Source organism: Pseudophryne corroboree, chromosome 3 (assembly GCF_028390025.1).
Source record: "Pseudophryne corroboree isolate aPseCor3 chromosome 3, aPseCor3.hap2, whole genome shotgun sequence".
Lineage (NCBI taxonomy): Eukaryota > Metazoa > Chordata > Amphibia > Anura > Myobatrachidae > Pseudophryne > Pseudophryne corroboree.
Genome location: NC_086446.1, coordinates 406,365,264 through 406,386,527, shown reverse-complemented (window position 1 = coordinate 406,386,527; position 21,264 = coordinate 406,365,264). Strand labels below are relative to the sequence as shown.

The 21,264-nt window shown below is 51.1% G+C and overlaps 1 protein-coding gene across 1 annotated transcript in view; it reads right to left on the bottom strand.

The window, feature by feature from the left end:
* Positions 1–21,264, bottom strand: part of LOC135055750 (fer-1-like protein 4) — a 346,065-nt gene that overhangs the window by 52,226 nt on the left and 272,575 nt on the right. Inside the window, exon 36 of the mRNA XM_063960172.1 lies at positions 3,028–3,155. Coding sequence (XP_063816242.1) covers positions 3,028–3,155 — 128 coding nt within the window. The remainder of the gene's footprint in view (positions 1–3,027; positions 3,156–21,264) is intronic.

Genomic DNA, 21,264 nt, shown 5'->3' with positions numbered 1-21,264 from the left:
GGACAGGATTCAATGCTTCCTATCTCGTCCGCAAGTGTCGATACATTCGGCAATGCAAGTGCTAGGTCTCATGGTGTCGGCTTTCGACATAGTGGAGTACGATCAATTCCATTCTCGTCCTCTGCAGAAGTTAATTCTGACCAAGTGGGACAGCCTGCCTCACCGGATCAGATCTCACATGATCTCCTTGTCTCCGGAGGTCCGCCTGTCACTGAGCTGGTGGCTTCAGGACCAACGATTGAGCAGGGGCCGTCCCTTCTGGATATCCAACTGGGTCCTGCTGACCACGGATGCCAGTCTGAGAGCTTGGGGCGCGGTGTTGGAACAACACTCTCTTCAGGGTCGGTGGACCAAGGAGGAGTCTCTACTCCCGATAAATATTCTGGAACTGCGGGCAGTGTTCAATGCGTTGACAATGGCCCTGCATCTAATACGGAACGGACCTGTTCAAGTACTATCGGATAACACCACCACGGTGGCGTACATCAATCATCAAGGCGGCACTCAAAGCCGCATGGCAATGAGGGAAGTATCACGGATTCTTCAGTGGGCAGAACGCCATCTGCCGGCCATATCAGCAGTGTTCATTCCGGTGGTCCTAAACTGGGAAGCAGACTTTCTCAGTCGTCAGGACGTACATGCCGGAGAATGGAGCCTACATCCAGAGGTGTTTCAATTTCTCATGGACAAGTGGGGCCTTCTAGAAGTGGACCTGATGGCGTCTCAACACAATCACAAGGTTCCGGTCTTCGGAGCAAGGACAAGGGATCCTCAAGCAGTGTTCGTGGATGCTCTGTCAATCCCATGGAACTATCGGCTGCCGTATGTGTTCTCTCCAGTGTCACTCCTGCCCAGAGTAATACGGAAGTTCAAGCAAGAAGGTGGAAACCTACTTCTGGTCGCTCCAGCGTGGCCCAGGCGGCACTGGTTCTCCGATCTACAGGGCCTCTCATTGGATCGTCCCCTTCTACTTCCACAATGACCAGATCTCCTCATTCAGGGCTCTTGTGTTTACCAGGGCTTGGCCCGTCTGGCTTTGACGGCATGGCTCTTGAAACTTCCGTCCTGAGGGCCAAGAGTTTTTCTGAGGCGGTCGTTCAAACTATGTTGAAGGCCCGTAAGCCGGCTTCTGCTCGGATTTACCATAGGGACTGGAATGCTTACTTTACTTGGTGTGCATCTCACAATCATGACATTTTCAAGTTTAGCACGGCCAAACTGTTGGCCTTCCTGCAACAGGGCCTGGACTTAGGCCTTCGTCTGGCCTCCTTCAAGGTTCACATTTCTGCCTTGTCGGTTTGGTTTCAGAGAAAGATTGCTGCCCTACCTGATGTTCATACATTCACTCAGGGCATGTTGTGAATTCAGTCTCCTTATGTACTGCCTGTGGCCCTTTGGGATCTGCCGGTGGTTCTGGAGGCCTTGCAAGAGTCTCTGTTTGAACCTCTTGCATCTGCAGACCTTAAGTGGCTCTCCCTTAAGGTTTTGTTTTTGCTGGCTATCGCTTCAGCTAGAAGGGTCTCAGACTTGGGTGCCTTATCCTGTAAGCCCCCCCTTTTGATTTTTCACCGTGACTGGGCGGTTCTTAGAACACGATCGGGTTATTTACCCGAGGTGGTGTCTTCCTTCCACCTTAACCAGGAGATTGTGGTTCCGGCCTTTACTTCTCCTGAGTTGTCTCCCAAAGAACGATCTTTGGATGTGGTACGGACTCTCCGTATCTCTGTTAAGAGAATATCCTCCATTAGGAAATCTGATTCTCTTTTATGTACTGTTTGGTTTTCACAAACGTGGCTGGCCTGCTTCCAAATAGACCCTGGCCAGATGGATTGGAATGGTGATTGCACATGCTTATGTACAGACTCCTGCTACCATTAAAGCCCATTCTACTCGGTCGGTTGGACCTTCTTGGGTGGCCCACCGTGGTGCGACCCTTGAATAATTGTGCAAGGCGGCTACGTAGTCCTCAGTGAACACGTTCATAAGGTTCTATGCCTTCAAAACTTCCACCTCCCAGGATGCTTCCTTTGGAAGCAGGGTTCTTGTGCCCGCTACAGTGCGTCTCCTCCCATAAGTAACTGCTTTAGTACATCCCCGATGTTAATCCTTGTGGAGCCCAGTGTACCCTGCAGCAGAAAACGAGATTTATGGTAAGAACTTACCATTGTTTAATCTCTTTCTGCGAGGTACACTGGGCTCCACAAGGCGCCCACTCTGACGCACTTTGCTTCTTTGGGTTGGTATGGCATTAGCCGCTGACACCCTCCCCTGTGGTGAGGGTGTGGTCTATGTGGCTACTCATGTTTGTCATCTCTGGTACCTGCTACTGCATTGGGCTGGTTAACGAAACTGAGCTCCTGTGCACAGAGGTGAGGTGATATTGGAGGCGGTGCTATGCATCTTGTGAAGAAGGTCAAAGCTTTGAGCCTGTTGGTGCCTCAGATCAAGATCCTACTCTACACCCCCTGATGTTAATCCTTGTGGAGCCCAGTGTACCTCGCAGAAAGAGATTTAACAACGGTACGTTCTTACCACAAATCTCATTTTTTGGTTGTCCCAACTATTGTTTCTATTTTCTGCAACTGAAAGGCCTCAATATCGGTGGCACACACTAAGCAATTTTTTTATATAGTTTAACAATTTTCTGCTACACCACACTGAATTTGTATATGTCCGCCCACAAGGAAGATGAGGTTTTCAGGATAAATTGTAAGAAATATGGCCAGATTATCGGGAATGCACACACACTGCGTGATATCAGGACCTTTTGGCCAATATTTTTTGTCAAGACCAACTGGATCAAAGTCGAGCATTTCTGGACGTTTTTGAACCATTTTATCAGAGTTTGGCCAAACTGCTCATGCCTACACACTATGCAATAAAACATGCTGATCACCCAATTTTACAGGTGATGCAATACACACACCACTATACAGGTATTATGAAATGTATGACTCTCATCATGAGAATAAAAATTGTGTCTGTAGCCTACTGGAACATATTTTATATTCTGGAATGGTTACTTACTCTCCAAACACTGGGTTTAGCTGCTTAGGAATATATCTCTCTTTACTGTCCATGGTGTGTTCACCCACTTTCACCACCACGTATGGATCCGCCTTCCCATTAGGATCAGCTGGAGCTAAATTAGTTGCCTACAAAACATAAAGATTAAGAATACAATGGACACAAATGACATTATCATTGTTCATAAGGTATCCGGACTCTAGGTCGACACCCATTAGGTTGACACCCATTGGTCGACAGTGAGTAGGAAGACACATGAAATAGGTCAACATGAACAAGGTTGACATGGAAAAAGATTGACATGAGTTTTTAAAAAATAAATAAATCTTTTTTTTTTACTTTTTCATACTTTACGACCCACATGGACTACAGTTTGGAACGGTAACCTGTGCCGAGCGCAGCGGTAGCAGAGCGAGGCACCTTGCCTGAAGCATGGTGAGCGAAGCGAGCCATGGTGAGGGGACACGGTGCACTAATTGGGGTTCCCGGCAGTGGCGTGCGGTGAGGTCAGTGGCTGGTGAGGCACTGCAGCCATAATCTCTGTGGAGTCCCGACGAGGTCATCATCTGCCGCCGTGCCAATGCCCACTACTGCCGCCACTAATGGTTGCCGACCCTGCCAATTGCCTACAAAATCGCCGCCATCAACTGCCTGACCCCCAGCCGCTAATCTGCATCTCAGTCTGATGCCGCCAGTGCCTGCAGCCTTCCTGCTCATCAAACTTGTGATGAGCAGGTGGCTAATACATTGTCAATTTTTATAAATTTATGAGAGACAGAGAGGTGGAATATGGGGAGATGGGAGAGAGAAGAGAAATATGAAGACAGGACGGATAGACAAGGGAGTAGGCACAGGGGAAGATGGCAGAGAGAGAGGAATAGGGTGAGAAGGAAGAGAGACGGAATAGGGGGCAGAAGGAAGATAGAGAAGGAATAGAGGGAGATGGGAGAGGAGGAATAGAGGAGATGGCAAAGAGAGAGGAGAAATAGGGGTATATGGGAAAGAGGAGAGTGAGAGGAATAGAGGGAGATGACAGAGAGAGAGAGAGGAGGAGCAGGCTGGCAGACTGGGAGTAATAGTGGTGGAGAGCAGGGGGCAGGATTGGAGTAACAGTAGTGCAGAATATGGGGACAGGCAGGGAGTAATAGAAGGGGGGGGCAGGATGGGAGTAGTGGTGGGAAAAAGTGGGCAGTATGGGATCTCACCTCCTCTAATGCAGCTCCCGGGTCCCAGCCACCGTTGCTCCTTCCATGCAAGCTCACACAGGACGGACAGACAGCCTCAGTAGAAGTTATGGGTTCCGCTCCTCTGGTGTTCTCCGCGTAGTCCAGGGGAACATGGGCGTGGCCTGCAATCGGGTTGGGGGTGGGGCAGGGCTGCACCTCCGCACCAGGTGTACATAAGGCTCTTTGTTTTCTGGCTGCCCGCAGCTGTGCCCTCCTCATCACTGGAGCTGTCTGTCCGAGTTCTCTTTGTGACAGTCCAGGGGCAAATGCAGGATTTTTAGGGGGGAGGGGGGGTTCCAGATATGAGAGAGAGGGAGAGATAGAAATAGAAGAGAGTGCACATATATAGAAACCTCCAACCCGTGTGTGTGTGTGTGTGTGTGTGTGTGTGTGATATATAAACACAGAACCAAGGAGACATTGGGAGTGAGGGGGACATGGGGGGGGGGGAAGAAAGAGGGAGTGAGACAGACATGTTGAAAGAGAGACTTACATGCTGAGAGACAGTTCTGGAAAGAGAGTAACTTGGGTGGGAGAAAGAGACAGGGACAAACAGACACAAACATGGAAAGAGAAACGGACATGGGGAGAGAGAGACAGACATGAGGTGGGATAGAGACACACATGGAGAGACACAGACACAGGGAAAGAGAGACAGACACAAGGAGGGATAAGACATGGAGAAAGAGACAGACATGGGGAGGGAGAGAGAGTGAAACACACACATGGGGAGGGAGCAGACATGGAGACAGAGACACACAGGGAGAGATATACAGAGACGTGGAGACAGACACAGGGAGAGAGACAGACAGACATACAGAGAGAGAGAGAGAGAGAGAGAGAGAGACGAACAGAGAGAGGAAGAAAGAGGAGTGACATGGGGAGGGAGGAGATATGGAGAGACAGACACAGTGACCAAGAGAGACAGACATGGGGAGGTAGAGATACAGGAAGAGAGAGAGAGAGACACGCACACACACACATTGGGAGGTAGGAGGAGACATGGAGAGAGATACAGACACAAGGAGAGAGAGACAGACAGACATGTGGAGAAAGAGACCGAGACAGGGAGAGACAGACACAGGGAGGGAGAGAGAGACTGAGGAAAATGGTATGTTAAACCAGTGGTTCTCAAACTGTCATCAGGACCCCACACGGTTCACGTTTTCCATGTCACCCAGCAGCTGCGCTGTGTATCACCAACTGTCACCATTTTAAAAATCTACAGGTGACCTGCAAAACATGGACCGTGTGGGGTCCTGAGGACCGAGTATGAGAACCTGTGCCCCTATTCCAGGTGCTAAAAGGGCAGCATTTCCACAGCAGCTGTTAATACGTAGAGGTTAGTTACGCCCTGAAACAAAATACATGATGAAACAGCGCTCAACAGAATAATATAATAATATAAAAGAGATGACATGGTTAATATATTAAAACACTTTCATATGGCAAATATCCCATGTATATCACAGAAATAGTAAAGTGACAACCAGCTTGCAATTAGCATTAAAATCACATATGTTTAAAAAGTAAATGAAGTAATATGTAACAATTTATGCCCCTGTTCCAATAATACAGAATACTTTTCAATATACCTGTTCCTAGTATAGTCCCTGGGGGGTGATAGGCAGTCTATTGATGAGCACAAAATCAACAGCAGTGAATAGTTACCGCAGCTGATGGTAGGGTCACAATGGACAAGGTCGCATTCTGGCGGCCGGGATCCCGACGTCGGTATGCTGACTGCCAGGATCCCGGCCGCCAGTCAACCATACCCAATGCATTTGAATGACTACTTGTACCTGGTGTAGGATTGTGACCCTACCATCAGCTGCGGTAACTATTCAATGCTGCTGATTTTGTGCTCATCAATAGACTGCCTATCACCCCCCCAGGGACTATACTAGGAACAGATATACTGAAATGTATTCTGTATTATTGGAACAGGGGCATAAACTGTAACATATTACTTCATGTACTTTTTAAACATATGTGATTTTAGCTCAGATTGAAAGCTGATTGTCACTTTACTATTTCTGTGATATACATGAGATATTTGCCAAATGAAAGTGTTTTAATATATTAACCATGCCAACTTTTATGTTATTATAGGTTATTCCAGTGCCGGATTAAGAGGGGACCCAGGGGGTAAGTACCCCGGGCCCTCCAGGTCTAAGCTGCTGTCCACTGACAGTTCTACTGTCTACAGGTTCCACCGCCAGCAACAGCACTCCCAGCAGCAGCGGCAGCTGCTGGGAGAGCTGTGCCCGTGTCGGAGCCTGGAGAGAAATAGAATAATCCCCTACGGCTACACCCTTGATGTTTCTACTGGAGGGCGGGTGACACGTGGAAATGCCCGGGATGCCCGCTGCCAGCAATACAGTCCCTTACAAGGCTGCGTGCCGTGGCCGGTGTCTAAGCCCCTGTCCCAGTACACAGGATTCATTAGAGTGGAGGAGGAGGCGAGGATTGACAGAAGTGCGCCCGCCTCCTCACTGCCCTGCGATCTGTCTCTGTCCCAAACTCCCATCGCAGCATCAGCTCCAGCTCGTGGTGTTAGGTGAGGGACTCTGAGGAGCAACAGCAGGTTAGATTAGAGTGGACTGATGGGGGAGAGTGCTGGGCACAGGCTGTACTGCACACACCCAGCTCAGACACTAACAAGTGCTTCGTTTAGTGTTTGGGACACTGGCTGCAATGTGCCAATGTGGCTGTGTGCATATGTGAATGTGGATGTGTGCATTTGCGTGTGTGTGCATATGTGAATGTGGCTGTGTGCATTTGCGTGTGTGTGCATATGTGAAAGTGGCTGTGTGCATTTGCGTGTGTGTGCATATGTGAAAGTGGCAGTGTGCATTTGTGAAAGTGGCTGTGTGCATTTGCGTGTGTGTGCATATGTGAAAGTGGCTGTGTGCATTTGCGTGTGTGTGCATATGTGAATGTAGCTGTGTGCATTTGCGTGTGTGTGCATATGTGAAAGTGGCTGTGTGCATTTGCGTGTGTGTGCATATGTGAATGTAGCTGTGTGCATTTGCGTGTGTGTGCATATGTGAAAGTGGCTGTGTGCATTTGCGTGTGTGTGCATATGTGAATGTAGCTGTGTGCATTTGCGTGTGTGTGCATATGTGAAAGTGGCTGTGTGCATTTGCGTGTGTGTGCATATGTGAATGTAGCTGTGTGCATTTGCGTGTGTGTGCATATGTGAATGTGGATGTGTGCATTTGCGTGTGTGTACATATGTGGATGTGTGCATTTGCGTGTGTGTGCATATGTGAATGTAGCTGTGTGCATTTGCGTGTGTGTGCATATGTGAAAGTGGCTGTGTGCATTTGCGTGTGTGTGCATATGTGAATGTAGCTGTGTGCATTTGCGTGTGTGTGCATATGTGAATGTAGCTGTGTGCATTTGCGTGTGTGTGCATATGTGAAAGTGGCTGTGTGCATTTGCGTGTATGTGCATATGTGAATGTAGCTGTGTGCATTTGCGTGTGTGTGCATATGTGAATGTAGCTGTGTGCATTTGCGTGTGTACATATGTGAATGTAGCTGTGTGCATTTGCGTGTGTGTGCATATGTGAATGTGGATGTGTGCATTTGCGTGTGTGTACATATGTGAATGTGGATGTGTGCATTTGCGTGTGTGTACATATGTGAATGTGGCTGTGTGCATTTGCGTGTGTGTGCATATGTGAATGTGGATGTGTGCATTTGCGTGTGTGTGCATATGTGAATGTAGCTGTGTGTGGCTACGTTCTTTGCAGTTGGACCACACCTCTTTATTGGTGTACTACATTTTTCAGTTATTTAAGGGAGGGTTACTGTTGGCACTGGGTAGGTCTCGTAACAGCCCTGCCCCTGAGTCTGTGCCCACAGGCTTGATCGTCTCCCCTCCGTCTGCAGCATTCGTGTCGAGTAGACGCGCTGCACAAAAGACAACTGGGGGTGGAGACATCCTCCAAGAAGGCACTGAGGAGCGGGACTCTGAAGGGGAATCATTAAACATATTTTATGAGGTGGGGGTGAGAGAAGGTTATTAAATCCTGACATCAGGGAAGGGGGCCCCCCTGTTTTCAGTGCCCCAGGACCCCTGAAGGCTTAATCCATTTATTCTATTGTGTGCTCTTTCATCATTTTTGGTAGGGGAGAGAGATAGAGACTGACATATGGAGGGAGAGAGGCATGGAGAGACTGACACCAGGAGAGACAGAAACAGGGACAGACAGACATGCAGAGAGAGAGAGAGAGAAAGACACACAGACATGAAGAGAGTGATATGGGGAGGGAGACTGGTTTGGGAAGGGACTCAGAGAGAGGGACACAGAGAGAGGGAGAGAAACAGCTAGACACATGGAGAGAGAAACAGGCATGAGGAGAAAAGACAGGGACTACTTACCCGATCAGCCATCCCCCCTCCAGCATGCCAGACACGGACCTGCTGCAGAAACACTTCCTCACCCGACCTCTGAACTCTCAAAGGCCCATGGGAACTGCCTGAGAGGAGCTGGCCGGGTGAAGTGACTCTGCAGCTCCCCCTACAGTTCAGTCAGCCCAGCCTCCACATACGTATAATGAGGCTGTGCTGCAGCTGCGTGCACATTACAGTGAGTGAGTGAGCCTGCTCTGCTGCCTTGAAGTCCTCCGTCTCCGGTAAACTTCGGGGGGGGTCACAATCGGCATCCCTTGGTGTAAGATCGGGAGGGGGGTGGACATTGTTTGCGGCAGTCAGCCCGGGAAGGGGGGTGGATTGGTATTCTGACAGTACAATCCACCCCTGCTGCCACTGCCCAATCATTCAGTGACAGGGGCGTGCTCTCATATCTGAAAGTGTAAGGATGTGCCCTGTGGGCACATCCATGTTGTGGTCCCTAGCAGGGGACAGCGCTGGGGCAGCTTGTCTGTCCCCAGCGCTTGGTGAGTGGCGGCGGGTGTCCGGTGCAGGGATTACACTTTTCCCTGCACCGGACCAGAGGCTTTTAAATGTTGGCGCCCTCCGGGAGCCAATCGCGGCTCCCGGAGCGGCGGCCAATCAGGGAGAGACGCGGCGAGCCAATCGGCGCTCGCCGCGTCATAGGCCCCGCCTCCGGCGTCTGACGTCAGACGCCGGGCGGGACCAAGAAGGAGAGGCCGCGCCGAAGAGCGCGAAGAAGAGAAGACACGGCCGGGAGCAGCGGAGGAGGTCGTCGGCGCGCCGGAGCGCAGAAGAGGATCCGGCGCCGAGGAGAAGACGACGACCGCGGGGAGAGGAGGTCCTGAGGCCGCGGAAGAGGCCAGAAGACGTCGGCCTGCAGAAAGAAGATGTCCAGCGGCGGCTGGACGCAGGGAAGAGACGGAGGCGCCGCTGGCCAGGACGGGTCAGCGGCAGAAGACGGTGGAGGCCCCCAGGTTAGGTAAGGCCTCAGTGAGGCTATCCTCCCCCTCCCCTTTTCCTCCCTCGACCACCAGGGACGGGCATTAGGCCCGAGGACACAATTCAGGTGCTAGGCCTGGGCGCAGTTAGGAGTTTGGGCTCCCAATATTTGATGAGGTGGTTTGGGCATTAGGCCCAAGCCACCCCACTCATGCGGCACCAGTTAGGCGGGCACTAGGCCCGGGGAACAATCTAGGCACTAGGCCTGTGGCTAATAGAGGGCGTTAGGCCCTAGGGTATTTGTGGCCAAAACAGGGATACGATAAGGTGACCCTGGGCACAAGGCCCAGGTCACCCAACGGGCGGCAAGTAGGCGGGCGCTAGGCCCGTGGGCAAAGTCAGGCCTGTGGGCAGTTAGGGGGCGCTAGGCCCAGCGAAGCAGTGTTTCCCTGAGGTGAGTAAAGGTGGTACTGGGCGCTAGGCTCAGGCCACCCTGAGAGTACGGTAGGTGGGTGAGCTGTGCGGTCCCCACTACTGGGTGTTCTGGGTCGGGTAGATAAAGGGACAGCACCGTTTTATGTTGTAACTCCGATAGTGTGATATATGTTATCGTGCAGGGCAAAGTGTATGTGTTGTGTAAGTTGTGCATAGTTGTGTTGCACCACACCCACAGAGCTAGTTTGAGGGCTCCGCTGTTGTAGATAGTATAGGGTGTGACACTAGGTCAGAGTTAGGCCCTGCACGGCTGTTTCTCTTTGCCTCCTTACAGGGACCTGTAAGTGGAGAAGATCGGAGTGCAAGACTTGTGACGGTGAGTAGCATCCGTGTACGTCTGTCCCTTGTTTGTCCCCGAGCGCCGGAGTTAGGATTGCTCACGGACGTGAGAATCCCTTTCATCACACTACGTGCGAAAGCGCGAGTGTGTGAAAGCTGGGTAGCTGAGGCTTTGTGCCGGTGATGACCATTCACCCAGCCGGTGAAGGTCGCAGCCACCCCTGGGGTATCCCCTGTTCCAGCGGAAGAAGGGTCGATACCCCCTTTAATGTAAACCCTTCTCTCCTCAGCTAGGTCGTCGGTAAGCTCCGAGAGGGAATCGCCGTGTCCGGATCCGACTGAAGAATTCCAGGTCCGTTGAAGGTTCCGGTACCTGAAGGTGAGAGAGAGCGGCGCCTGGTGAGTACCGCGTCTACACCTGCACGACAGCAGGCACCACCACACGCACCGCACCTCTCACACTTGGCGTAGTCGGCAGGATCAAAGAGACCGGATCACGGACACGATGTGGAACGCCACCAAGAAGACCTCCCTGCGGACGGCTCCGGAGAAGACTCACCCCCGGACGTGTGCGGACCAGAGCGACTGGGTGACGGTGTCTGGGGCAGACATCCTGAAGATGGTGCAGCGGTCGGTCCAGCGTGAAAAAGAAGAGCGCCGGGAGAAGGGGCGCAAGAAGGCCGCTGTGACGCCCTGCAAGAAATGTCGGCAAACAGGTCACTTGGCCGACGAGTGTACTTGGCGAGAGACGTCCCCAAAGAAGGTGGTCCAGGAAGCGGACCGAAGACGTCAGAAGGGCCAAGCGAAGAAGGAGTCCTGGTGTTTGCTCTGCGGAAACTACGGGCATGAGCACAACAGTTGTCCTTGGGACGAAGAGTTGAGCGAAGACGAGGTTGATTCCTGGTGTGAAAACTGTGGAGATCCCCGACATCGGCTCCTGGAATGTCCATGGACGGAAGACAGGACGGACTACGAGGCCACGGTGAAGCAGCTGACGGAATCTCGTCAGCAGCTTTGGGACCGGGTGGCTGCAGAGCCTGTGTGTGCGCTCTGCGAGGCGAGAGGGCATGCGCTTCCCGATTGTCCGTGGAATGAAGACCGGATGATTGCGGATGGTCGCGCCCAGAGATGGGAGGAGGAAACCAGGGAAATGGAGCGGAAGGCCTTGCTTGAAGTTAATTCGCAGGTGCCCATTTCCTCGGAGCCGGAACCAACGGGTGAAGATTCCCCAGTGAAGGAGGTGGACCAGGAACCCGTCTTGGAGAAGGTGGCAGTGGCCCTCCCTTGTTGGAAGTGTCGGCGACCAGGACATGCGGCCAGTGAGTGCCCTTGGGAAGAGGCCGCGGACCTACTCTGTCCCAAGAAAGTGACCCCAGTAAGGCAGAATCCTTTCCCGCATGAGGCGGAGGTGGACGACTGGGAGGTGAAGAGACCACGCTGCGAAGAAAAGCGTGAAGACCCAGTGACTGAGACGTCTGGAATCTCTCCACGATGGAACCGTACACGACCAGGACGTGCGGAACAGGAGTGTCCTGGGTACCAAGAGATGCCAGCGGAAGCGAAGGAGTACGCTGAGGAAGTAACGATGCCAGCGGAAGCGAAAGAGTACGCTGAGGAAGCAGAGGTGCCAGCGGAAGCGAAGAAGTACGCTGAGGAGGAAAGTAATACCCCAGTCCAAGTATCGGAAGAGGACTCGGACTACGGTGAGCTGTCCGCCGACGAATCCCTCCCAGAACAGATGGAGGACGACTCTGGCGTCGGAAGCGCCGACGAGAGTGACTGGCAGGATCGGGTGGAGTCATGCTCCCAGTTGAATGCCCTCCGTGAAGAGGAGGAGATAGTCCTGGAGCAAGAGTACCTGCCGGGAGTGCCGAGATGGACCGACGTACGGGGACAGGACTGTGATGCCGTGGGAGGACCCGTTCCAGAGGAAGACACAGGACCTTTGGAGATGCCCCACGAGGAAATTCGACATGTGGTGGCTGTTGCCCGGGAGGAAACGGATGCCCCGGAGGATTCCGCTGTTGGGTGGTGGTCGATACCACACCCGGAAGACAGGGACGAAGCCACAGACGATATCGGAGGCCAAGAGTGGGTGACTGTTGTCCCCGTGGAGGAAGATTCCCCTTGGTGGCCAACGTCAAGCGACCGTGAGGAGATGCCACTCCCCCAGAGGATCCGCCGATGGAGGTCAGGAGGACGTGAGAGGGACCCGGAGCTGGAGGAGGAGGGATGTGGGGTCACAGCTGGTCCAGGCTGAGCCCCCGAATGCACCTTCGCCGGAAGGACCTTGGAATTCCCTGACCCGCAGACAATGGAAGTCGTGAGGAACTTTGTAGGGACTACAAAGGAAAAAGGGGGGGGAAATGTAAGGATGTGCCCTGTGGGCACATCCATGTTGTGGTCCCTAGCAGGGGACAGCGCTGGGGCAGCTTGTCTGTCCCCAGCGCTTGGTGAGTGGCGGCGGGTGTCCGGTGCAGGGATTACACTTTTCCCTGCACCGGACCAGAGGCTTTTAAATGTTGGCGCCCTCCGGGAGCCAATCGCGGCTCCCGGAGCGGCGGCCAATCAGGGAGAGACGCGGCGAGCCAATCGGCGCTCGCCGCGTCATAGGCCCCGCCTCCGGCGTCTGACGTCAGACGCCGGGCGGGACCAAGAAGGAGAGGCCGCGCCGAAGAGCGCGAAGAAGAGAAGACACGGCCGGGAGCAGCGGAGGAGGTCGCCGGAGCGCAGAAGAGGATCCGGCGCCGAGGAGAAGACGACGACCGCGGGGAGAGGAGGTCCTGAGGCCGCGGAAGAGGCCAGAAGACGTCGGCCTGCAGAAAGAAGATGTCCAGCGGCGGCTGGACGCAGGGAAGAGACGGAGGCGCCGCTGGCCAGGACGGGTCAGCGGCAGAAGACGGTGGAGGCCCCCAGGTTAGGTAAGGCCTCAGTGAGGCTATCCTCCCCCTCCCCTTTTCCTCCCTCGACCACCAGGGACGGGCATTAGGCCCGAGGACACAATTCAGGTGCTAGGCCTGGGCGCAGTTAGGAGTTTGGGCCCCCAATATTTGATGAGGTGGTTTGGGCATTAGGCCCAAGCCACCCCACTCATGCGGCACCAGTTAGGCGGGCACTAGGCCCGGGGAACAATCTAGGCACTAGGCCTGTGGCTAATAGAGGGCGTTAGGCCCTAGGGTATTTGTGGCCAAAACAGGGATACGATAAGGTGACCCTGGGCACAAGGCCCAGGTCACCCAACGGGCGGCAAGTAGGCGGGCGCTAGGCCCGTGGGCAAAGTCAGGCCTGTGGGCAGTTAGGGGGCGCTAGGCCCAGCGAAGCAGTGTTTCCCTGAGGTGAGTAAAGGTGGTACTGGGCGCTAGGCTCAGGCCACCCTGAGAGTACGGTAGGTGGGTGAGCTGTGCGGTCCCCACTACTGGGTGTTCTGGGTCGGGTAGATAAAGGGACAGCACCGTTTTATGTTGTAACTCCGATAGTGTGATATATGTTATCGTGCAGGGCAAAGTGTATGTGTTGTGTAAGTTGTGCATAGTTGTGTTGCACCACACCCACAGAGCTAGTTTGAGGGCTCCGCTGTTGTAGATAGTATAGGGTGTGACACTAGGTCAGAGTTAGGCCCTGCACGGCTGTTTCTCTTTGCCTCCTTACAGGGACCTGTAAGTGGAGAAGATCGGAGTGCAAGACTTGTGACGGTGAGTAGCATCCGTGTACGTCTGTCCCTTGTTTGTCCCCGAGCGCCGGAGTTAGGATTGCTCACGGACGTGAGAATCCCTTTCATCACACTACGTGCGAAAGCGCGAGTGTGTGAAAGCTGGGTAGCTGAGGCTTTGTGCCGGTGATGACCATTCACCCAGCCGGTGAAGGTCGCAGCCACCCCTGGGGTATCCCCTGTTCCAGCGGAAGAAGGGTCGATACCCCCTTTAATGTAAACCCTTCTCTCCTCAGCTAGGTCGTCGGTAAGCTCCGAGAGGGAATCGCCGTGTCCGGATCCGACTGAAGAATTCCAGGTCCGTTGAAGGTTCCGGTACCTGAAGGTGAGAGAGAGCGGCGCCTGGTGAGTACCGCATCTACACCTGCACGGCAGCAGGCACCACCACACGCACCGCACCTCTCACAAAAGCACGCCCCTTGTCAAAGCGGCACTCCTAGAGGTGCCGCTTGCAGGGCTTTTTGTAATGGGCTTTTACTGCCCGCTGCCTGGCCCCGCCCCCCGCTTCCGGCCCTCTCATATAGCTAGCGGGAGGCACCGAAAGCGGTGCCTCCGATTCATAAGTAAAACAGTTTTTTTTAATATAAAAAGATGATTAAAATAATATAAAGTCTAAGCACATACTTATGACACATCATATGTGTCATAAGTATATTCTTTCTATTATTTTAATCATTTATGACAGGGGAGGCACTGCCTCCCCTGCCTCCCCTGACTGCACGTCCCTGGTTCCCGGTGACTTTGCGAAGAAAACAACATCAAACAAACATTAAAACATTTTTCCATGTCGACCTTGTTCACGTCAACCTAATGGCCGTGTCGACATATTTCATGTGTCGATCTACTCACCGTCGACCAATAGGTGTCGCCCTAATGTGTGTCAACCTAGACACTGTTGACCCTGAGTCGCATACTTGTTCATAAAGGTTTCCTTGGACATTGGGGGTCTTTCCGAGTTGATCGCTCGCTAGCAGTTTTTAGCAGCCTTGCAAACGCATTGTCGCCACCTACGGGGGAGTGTATTTTCGCTTTGCAGAAGTGCGAACGCCTGTGCAGCATAGCGCCTGCAAACACATGATATTCAACTTCTGTTCTATGACACCGTGGAGCATGCAGGTTGGCAATATATCATTGTTTGTACAGAGTTGTTTGGTCTTTTAGGAATCATTCACTATGGACAAAAGTAGTACAGGAGCTTGTTTGGGTATAAGCCCCTATGTGAACCCCTTGCATGTATACTGACTTCCTGTAGAGGCTGATGGGAAGAATGTCAGCAGATGTCTACGTGACCTGTGCACACCAGTATACAAGCACCTCAACCCATCTACCAATTTCATGTTCACAATCTCCTTATTCAAAGAACATGGGGGGTAATTCAGAGTTGACCGCAGCAGCAAATTTGTTAGCAGTTGTGCAAAACCATGTGCACTGCAGGGGGGACAGATATAGCATGTGCAGAGAGAGTTAGATTTGGGTGGGGTGTGTTCAATCTGAATTGCAGTGTAAAAATAAAGCAGCCCATATTTACCCTGCACAGAAACAATATAACCCATCCAAATCTATAGGCCAGTACTGACGGCCCGATTTGGGAGAGAAGCATGCTGAGCGAACCGCTCAGCATGCTTCTCTCCCCCCGCTCAGCACAGCGCGATGTGTGAAATGAGTGACATGCTAGATTGCACCAGCGATAGAGAGTTAAGGGCCCTACTCACTGGCCGACCCGCCGCCGAGCTGCCCGACCCGTCATTGAAGTGCAGGCAAATATGGACGAGATCGTCCATATTGGCCTGCATGCACAGCCGACGGGAGACCAGCGATAAACGAGCGCGGGGCCGCGCATTGTTCATCGCAGGAGTCTCCACACTGAAAGATATGAACGAGTTCTCGTTCATTTATGAACGAGATCGTTCATATCTTTCAAAAAATCGGCCAGTGTGTAGGGCCCTTTAGATTTGGGTGGGGTGTGTTCAATCTGCAATCTAATTTGCAGTGTAAAAATAAAGCAGCCAGTATTTACCCTGCACAGAAACAAAATAACCCACCCAAATCTAACTCTCTCTGCAGTGCATATGTTATATCTGCCTCCCCTGCAGTGCACATGGGTGGCCATTCCGAGTTGTTCGCTCGTTATTTTTTTGTCGCAACGGAGCGATTAGTCGCTAATGCGCATGCGCAATGTCCGCAGTGCGACTGCGCCAAGTAAATTTGCTATGCAGTTAGGTATTTTACTCACGGCATTACAAGGTTTTTTCTTCGTTCTGGTGATCGGAATGTGATTGACAGGAAGTGGGTGTTTCTGGGCGGAAACTGGCCGTTTTATGGGTGTGTGTGAAAAAACGCTACCGTTTCTGTGAAAAACGCGGGAGTGGCTGGAGAAAAGGAGGAGTGTCTGGGCGAACGCTGGGTGTGTTTGTGACGTCAAACCAGGAACGAAACTGACTGAACTGATCGCAGTTGCAGAGTAAGTGTGGAGCTACTCAGAAACTGCTAAGAAGTGTCTATTCGCAATTTTGCTAATCTTTCGTTCGCAATTTTGATAAGCTAAGATTCACTCCCAGTAGGCGGCAGCTTAGCGTGTGCAAAGCTGCTAAAAGCAGCTTGCGAGCGAACAACTCGGAATGAGGGCCATGGTTTTGCCCAACTGCTAACAAAATTCCTGCTGCGATCAACTTGGAATTACCCCCATGGTTTTACCCAAGTGCTAACAAATTTGCTGCTGCGATCAACTCTGAATTACCCCCTCAATCTGTTCCTAATGCTCATTTCAACCTATTTAAGTTATGAATCATGTTAGAAGGCTGTTACAGTGAGACAAAGGGCCTCAGAGACGGACACAATGGTATATTCATGGTGTTGTGCTATTTTTTGCAACTGCACATGCACGAAAATTCCTAAGAACTCTTACAGCACACGTGTCCCATTGTGTGGATGCACAAAGGCACGGTATCAGAAACTTTGTGGAATAGTTCAGGGCGTTCCTGGCGGGAGGTGGTAACAATGCATGCAGAACTGCTCTGTTATTGGAGTGTCACAGGCGTACCAGTGAAAGTGTCTGTATACACAAATGCACAGCTGCAGACATAGGAGGCCATAGTCAGACTGAGAAACAGTAACTCCCATAAGGCTGGTGTAAGTTGCGATTGTGTGACCAATGGTGGCGTCTGTTGGCATTACAGCGTCTAAAGACGCTTAAAGGCCCTCATTCTGAGTTGTTCGCTCGCTAGCTGCTTTTAGCAGCAGTGTAAACGCTAAGCCGCCACCCTCTGGGAGTGTATATTAGCTTAGCAGAAGTGCGAACGAAAGGATCGCAGTGCGGCTACAAAAAAAAAAGTGCAGTTTCAGAGTAGCGGCAGACCTACTCCTACCTTGCGATCACTGCAGACTATTTAGTTCCTGTTTTGACGTCACAAACACGCCCTGCGTTCGGCCAGCCACTCCCCCGCGCTCCCGGCAAGGGGCGTGGCCTCATTAAAATGGGTGTGGCTTTGTTAAGATGGGCGTGGCCTCATCTGATCTCATCATCACGGCCACCACAGGATAAAAAAATAAATCCTAATTTTACACATTACAACAGGCACCCGACCCCATTTTACACAGCACGGCAAGCAAGTGTCCCCATTTTACACAGCAAGGTAGGCAAGTGTCCCCATTTTACACATTGCGGCAGGCACGTGCCCCCATTTTACACATTGCGGCAGGAAAGTGTCCCCATTTTACACATTGCGGCAGACACGTGCCCCCATTTTACACAGTACGGCAGGCAAGTGTCCCCATTTTACACATTACGGCAGACAGGTGTCCCCATTTTACACATTACGGCAGACAGGTGTCCCCATTTTACACATTACGCAAGGCAAGAGTCCCCATTTTACACATTCCGGCAGACAGGTGTCCCCATTTTACACAATACGCAAGGCAAGAGTCCCCATTTTACACATTACGGCAGACTGCGTCCCCATTTTACACATTCCAGCAGGCAAGAGTCCCTATTTTACACATTACGGCAGACTGCGTCCCCATTTTACACATTCCGGCAGGCAATTGTCCCCATTTTACATATTACGGCAGGCAATTGTCCCCATTTTACACATTCCGGCAGACAGGTGTCCCCATTTTACACATTAAGGCAGGCAAGAGTCCCCATTTTACACATTCCGGCAGACTGCGTCCCCATTTTACACATTCCGGCAGGCAATTGTCCCCATTTTACATATTACGGCAGGCAATTGTCCCCATTTTACACATTCCGGCAGACAGGTGTCCCCATTTTACACATTAAGGCAGGCAAGAGTCCCCATTTTACACATTCCGGCAGACTGCGTCCCCATTTTACACATTCCGGTAGGCAAGAGTCCGCATTTTACATATTACGGCAGGCAAGTGTCCCCATTTTACACATTCTGGCAGACAGGTGTCCCCATTTTACACAGTACGGCAGGTGGTGGGGTGGGAGAGGGGCTGACTTACATTTGAAGCGGTTCTTCCCACTCTTCAGCCTTCAGCCGCCTCTCCCTCGTATGCGGCGCCGGCCGGCTTGGCTCCCCCATCTCCCTCCCAAGTGCCCAGCTCGGGGGGCGGGGTTTCACGGAATGACGCGATTGCGTCGTGACGTCACGATGCAAACGCATCATTCTTCGAAACCCCGCCCCCCGAGCTGGGCACTCGGGAGGGGAGGGGAGGGGAGGGGGAATTCAAAGTGCTCAAGAAGTGCCGCGGCGGGCGCCCCGTGCGGTTGCACGGCTCGCACGCCGCAAGAAACGGCACTGTCCACGGTGTATAGGTTCTGGCTGACCTTCTTTACAATGTAAAATGTGGCATTTTGCTGTACAATTTATCAGCAAGTTCATAAATTAGCTTCTACCTACTGTGGGCCAGTCCAAGCCTGCATGCTGTTAATAAGTAGTCAGCCTCCCATAACAGGCAACTAAATCCCTCATATGCATTCTAACCACAGGGAGCAAGTTAATAATCAGTTGCTCATTACAAAAAAAATAAAAAAATTATATATACAGTATATATATATATATATATATATATATATATATGTCAATCATAGAAATTTCACTTGCACTGGTTATGTAAATATATTGCTCTGGTACCTTGACATCTGTCAGATAGTTTATTGAACGAGAACTTTATCTTTATAGAAAAATAAAATGTATTAAACTTTCAGGTTTATATATTATTTTAGTGATATTAAAGGATGATAGCTCTCAGAACTTACCTATATACACAGTCAAGTCACATTATTATGACCACCAGCTAATAGCCAGAGTAACCGCTGTGTGCAGCACGGACAGCAGCTAGACATTCGCTGAACTGTCATTTTAGACACACATCTGGCTGCCCCAGGTTCATTTTGATGGTGAGCTGCTCCACTGTAGCATGTCGGTCAGTCCTCACGCACAGAGCCGGCCCTAATCAATATGATGCCAAGGCAAGATTTTGGCTGGTGCCCCCTAGCACTGCCGCTAGTTCCGCCTCTGACCCTGCACCCCCTCGCCCATAGCAGTCCTCATTTTGGTGCCCCTACCCCCTATATTTTAAGTAGAAACAGTGCGCACATTCGGCGAGCAGCCCAAAAAGGGACATGTTCTTGTCGATGAGATGGGGCATAGCCACACAATAGTACCTCTAATTCAGTAGTGCAACTTTATTCACATTATATCATGTGATAGTGTCCCTTATTCACGTTACATCACACAGTAGTGCCACTTTACCTTATATACGTTACTACTCACACTAGTGTCCCTTATTCACATTATATGTTACGCCACACAATAGAGCACTTTGTACAAATAATGATACACATTAGCAATACCTTTATACACATAAAACCACACAGTAATGCTCCTTACACATGACACACATTATTAATGTCCTTATAAACTTAATGCACCTTACACATAGGCCACACATTATTAATGACCTTATACACATAATGACACAAATAATGCCCCTTACACATATGACGAACACTACTGCACAACCAACCCACCCGAACACAGCACTCACACGGCCACTAACACTGTGACCTCTGCTTGGATACAGATGTGTCCTCCTGCCTCAATACGCCATGCAGCAGGAGATGCCTGGTGTGAGTCATGTGGCAGCTCTGCTAATGTTCTGCGCCTTTTTGTGCCGTAAATGCGTGTTTTTGCTTTGCTATGTGACTAGGACTCACGTGCAACTTCTGATGATTACAATGATATACAGCATGCCTATATTCTGTGTGTGACTATGGCTGTATCTGCATACAAAATGCTATGTTATAGTGTTTTCCATACACTGTAACGTAGCATTTCGTATGCAGATACAGCTGCAGTCACACACAGAATATAGGCATGTCAAATATTTTAATCAGCAGAAGCTCCTTGTGCCCTAGGCATTCCAAATGCCTTAGGCATTTGCCTAGTTTGCCTATGCCTAGGACAGACTCTGCTCATGCACCTTTGTAGCCAACATTCACCTCTCACATCAATGGCACGTGGTGCTCTGCAGTTTCCACGCCGGTTATTCGCAATGGTGCCATTTGTCCAGTCACAATACATCTTCACCACAGCAGCATGCGAGCAGTTCACAAACTGCGCTGTGTCAGAAATACTGACACCCTTGGTCCGAGAGATGATAATTAACTCTTTTTGCAACTCGGATAAATCGCCCCTTTTACCCATGACAGCAACGAGTGATATATGTGCAGACGGCCTATCACACACCTTATATACCCACCAAGCCAGCACCCAACACTGAACATACTTCATGGGCTATGCGCTGCTGACATCAAATTTTAGGAGGTGGTCATAATAATGTAAATTGACCGTGCATATGAATCAACAGAGGATTAAGGTGATAGTATATGTGTTTCACAGGTAAATCAGGTGATCAAAAATCAATGCCATTCCTCTGAACTTTCCATGGATCTCAAGTATATTTTAGGGACTTCAGTTGTCTAGTGTAGTAAGCACCACCATTTAGCCAAGTCAATACCAATATTTTACCGTTGTAGAAGTATTATTTTTGAGAAAATGTGTATGTATTGTAGTAGGCAATTCTACATCCTCTGCTTTTTGAGAGAGGATGATGAGACGGGGCTAATGCAGTATGGATCGCTTGTGTGATCGCCTGCGCAGTTTCTCATTATCGGGAACAAAGCAGGCCACATTCTGTGAATGTGCAGAGCGG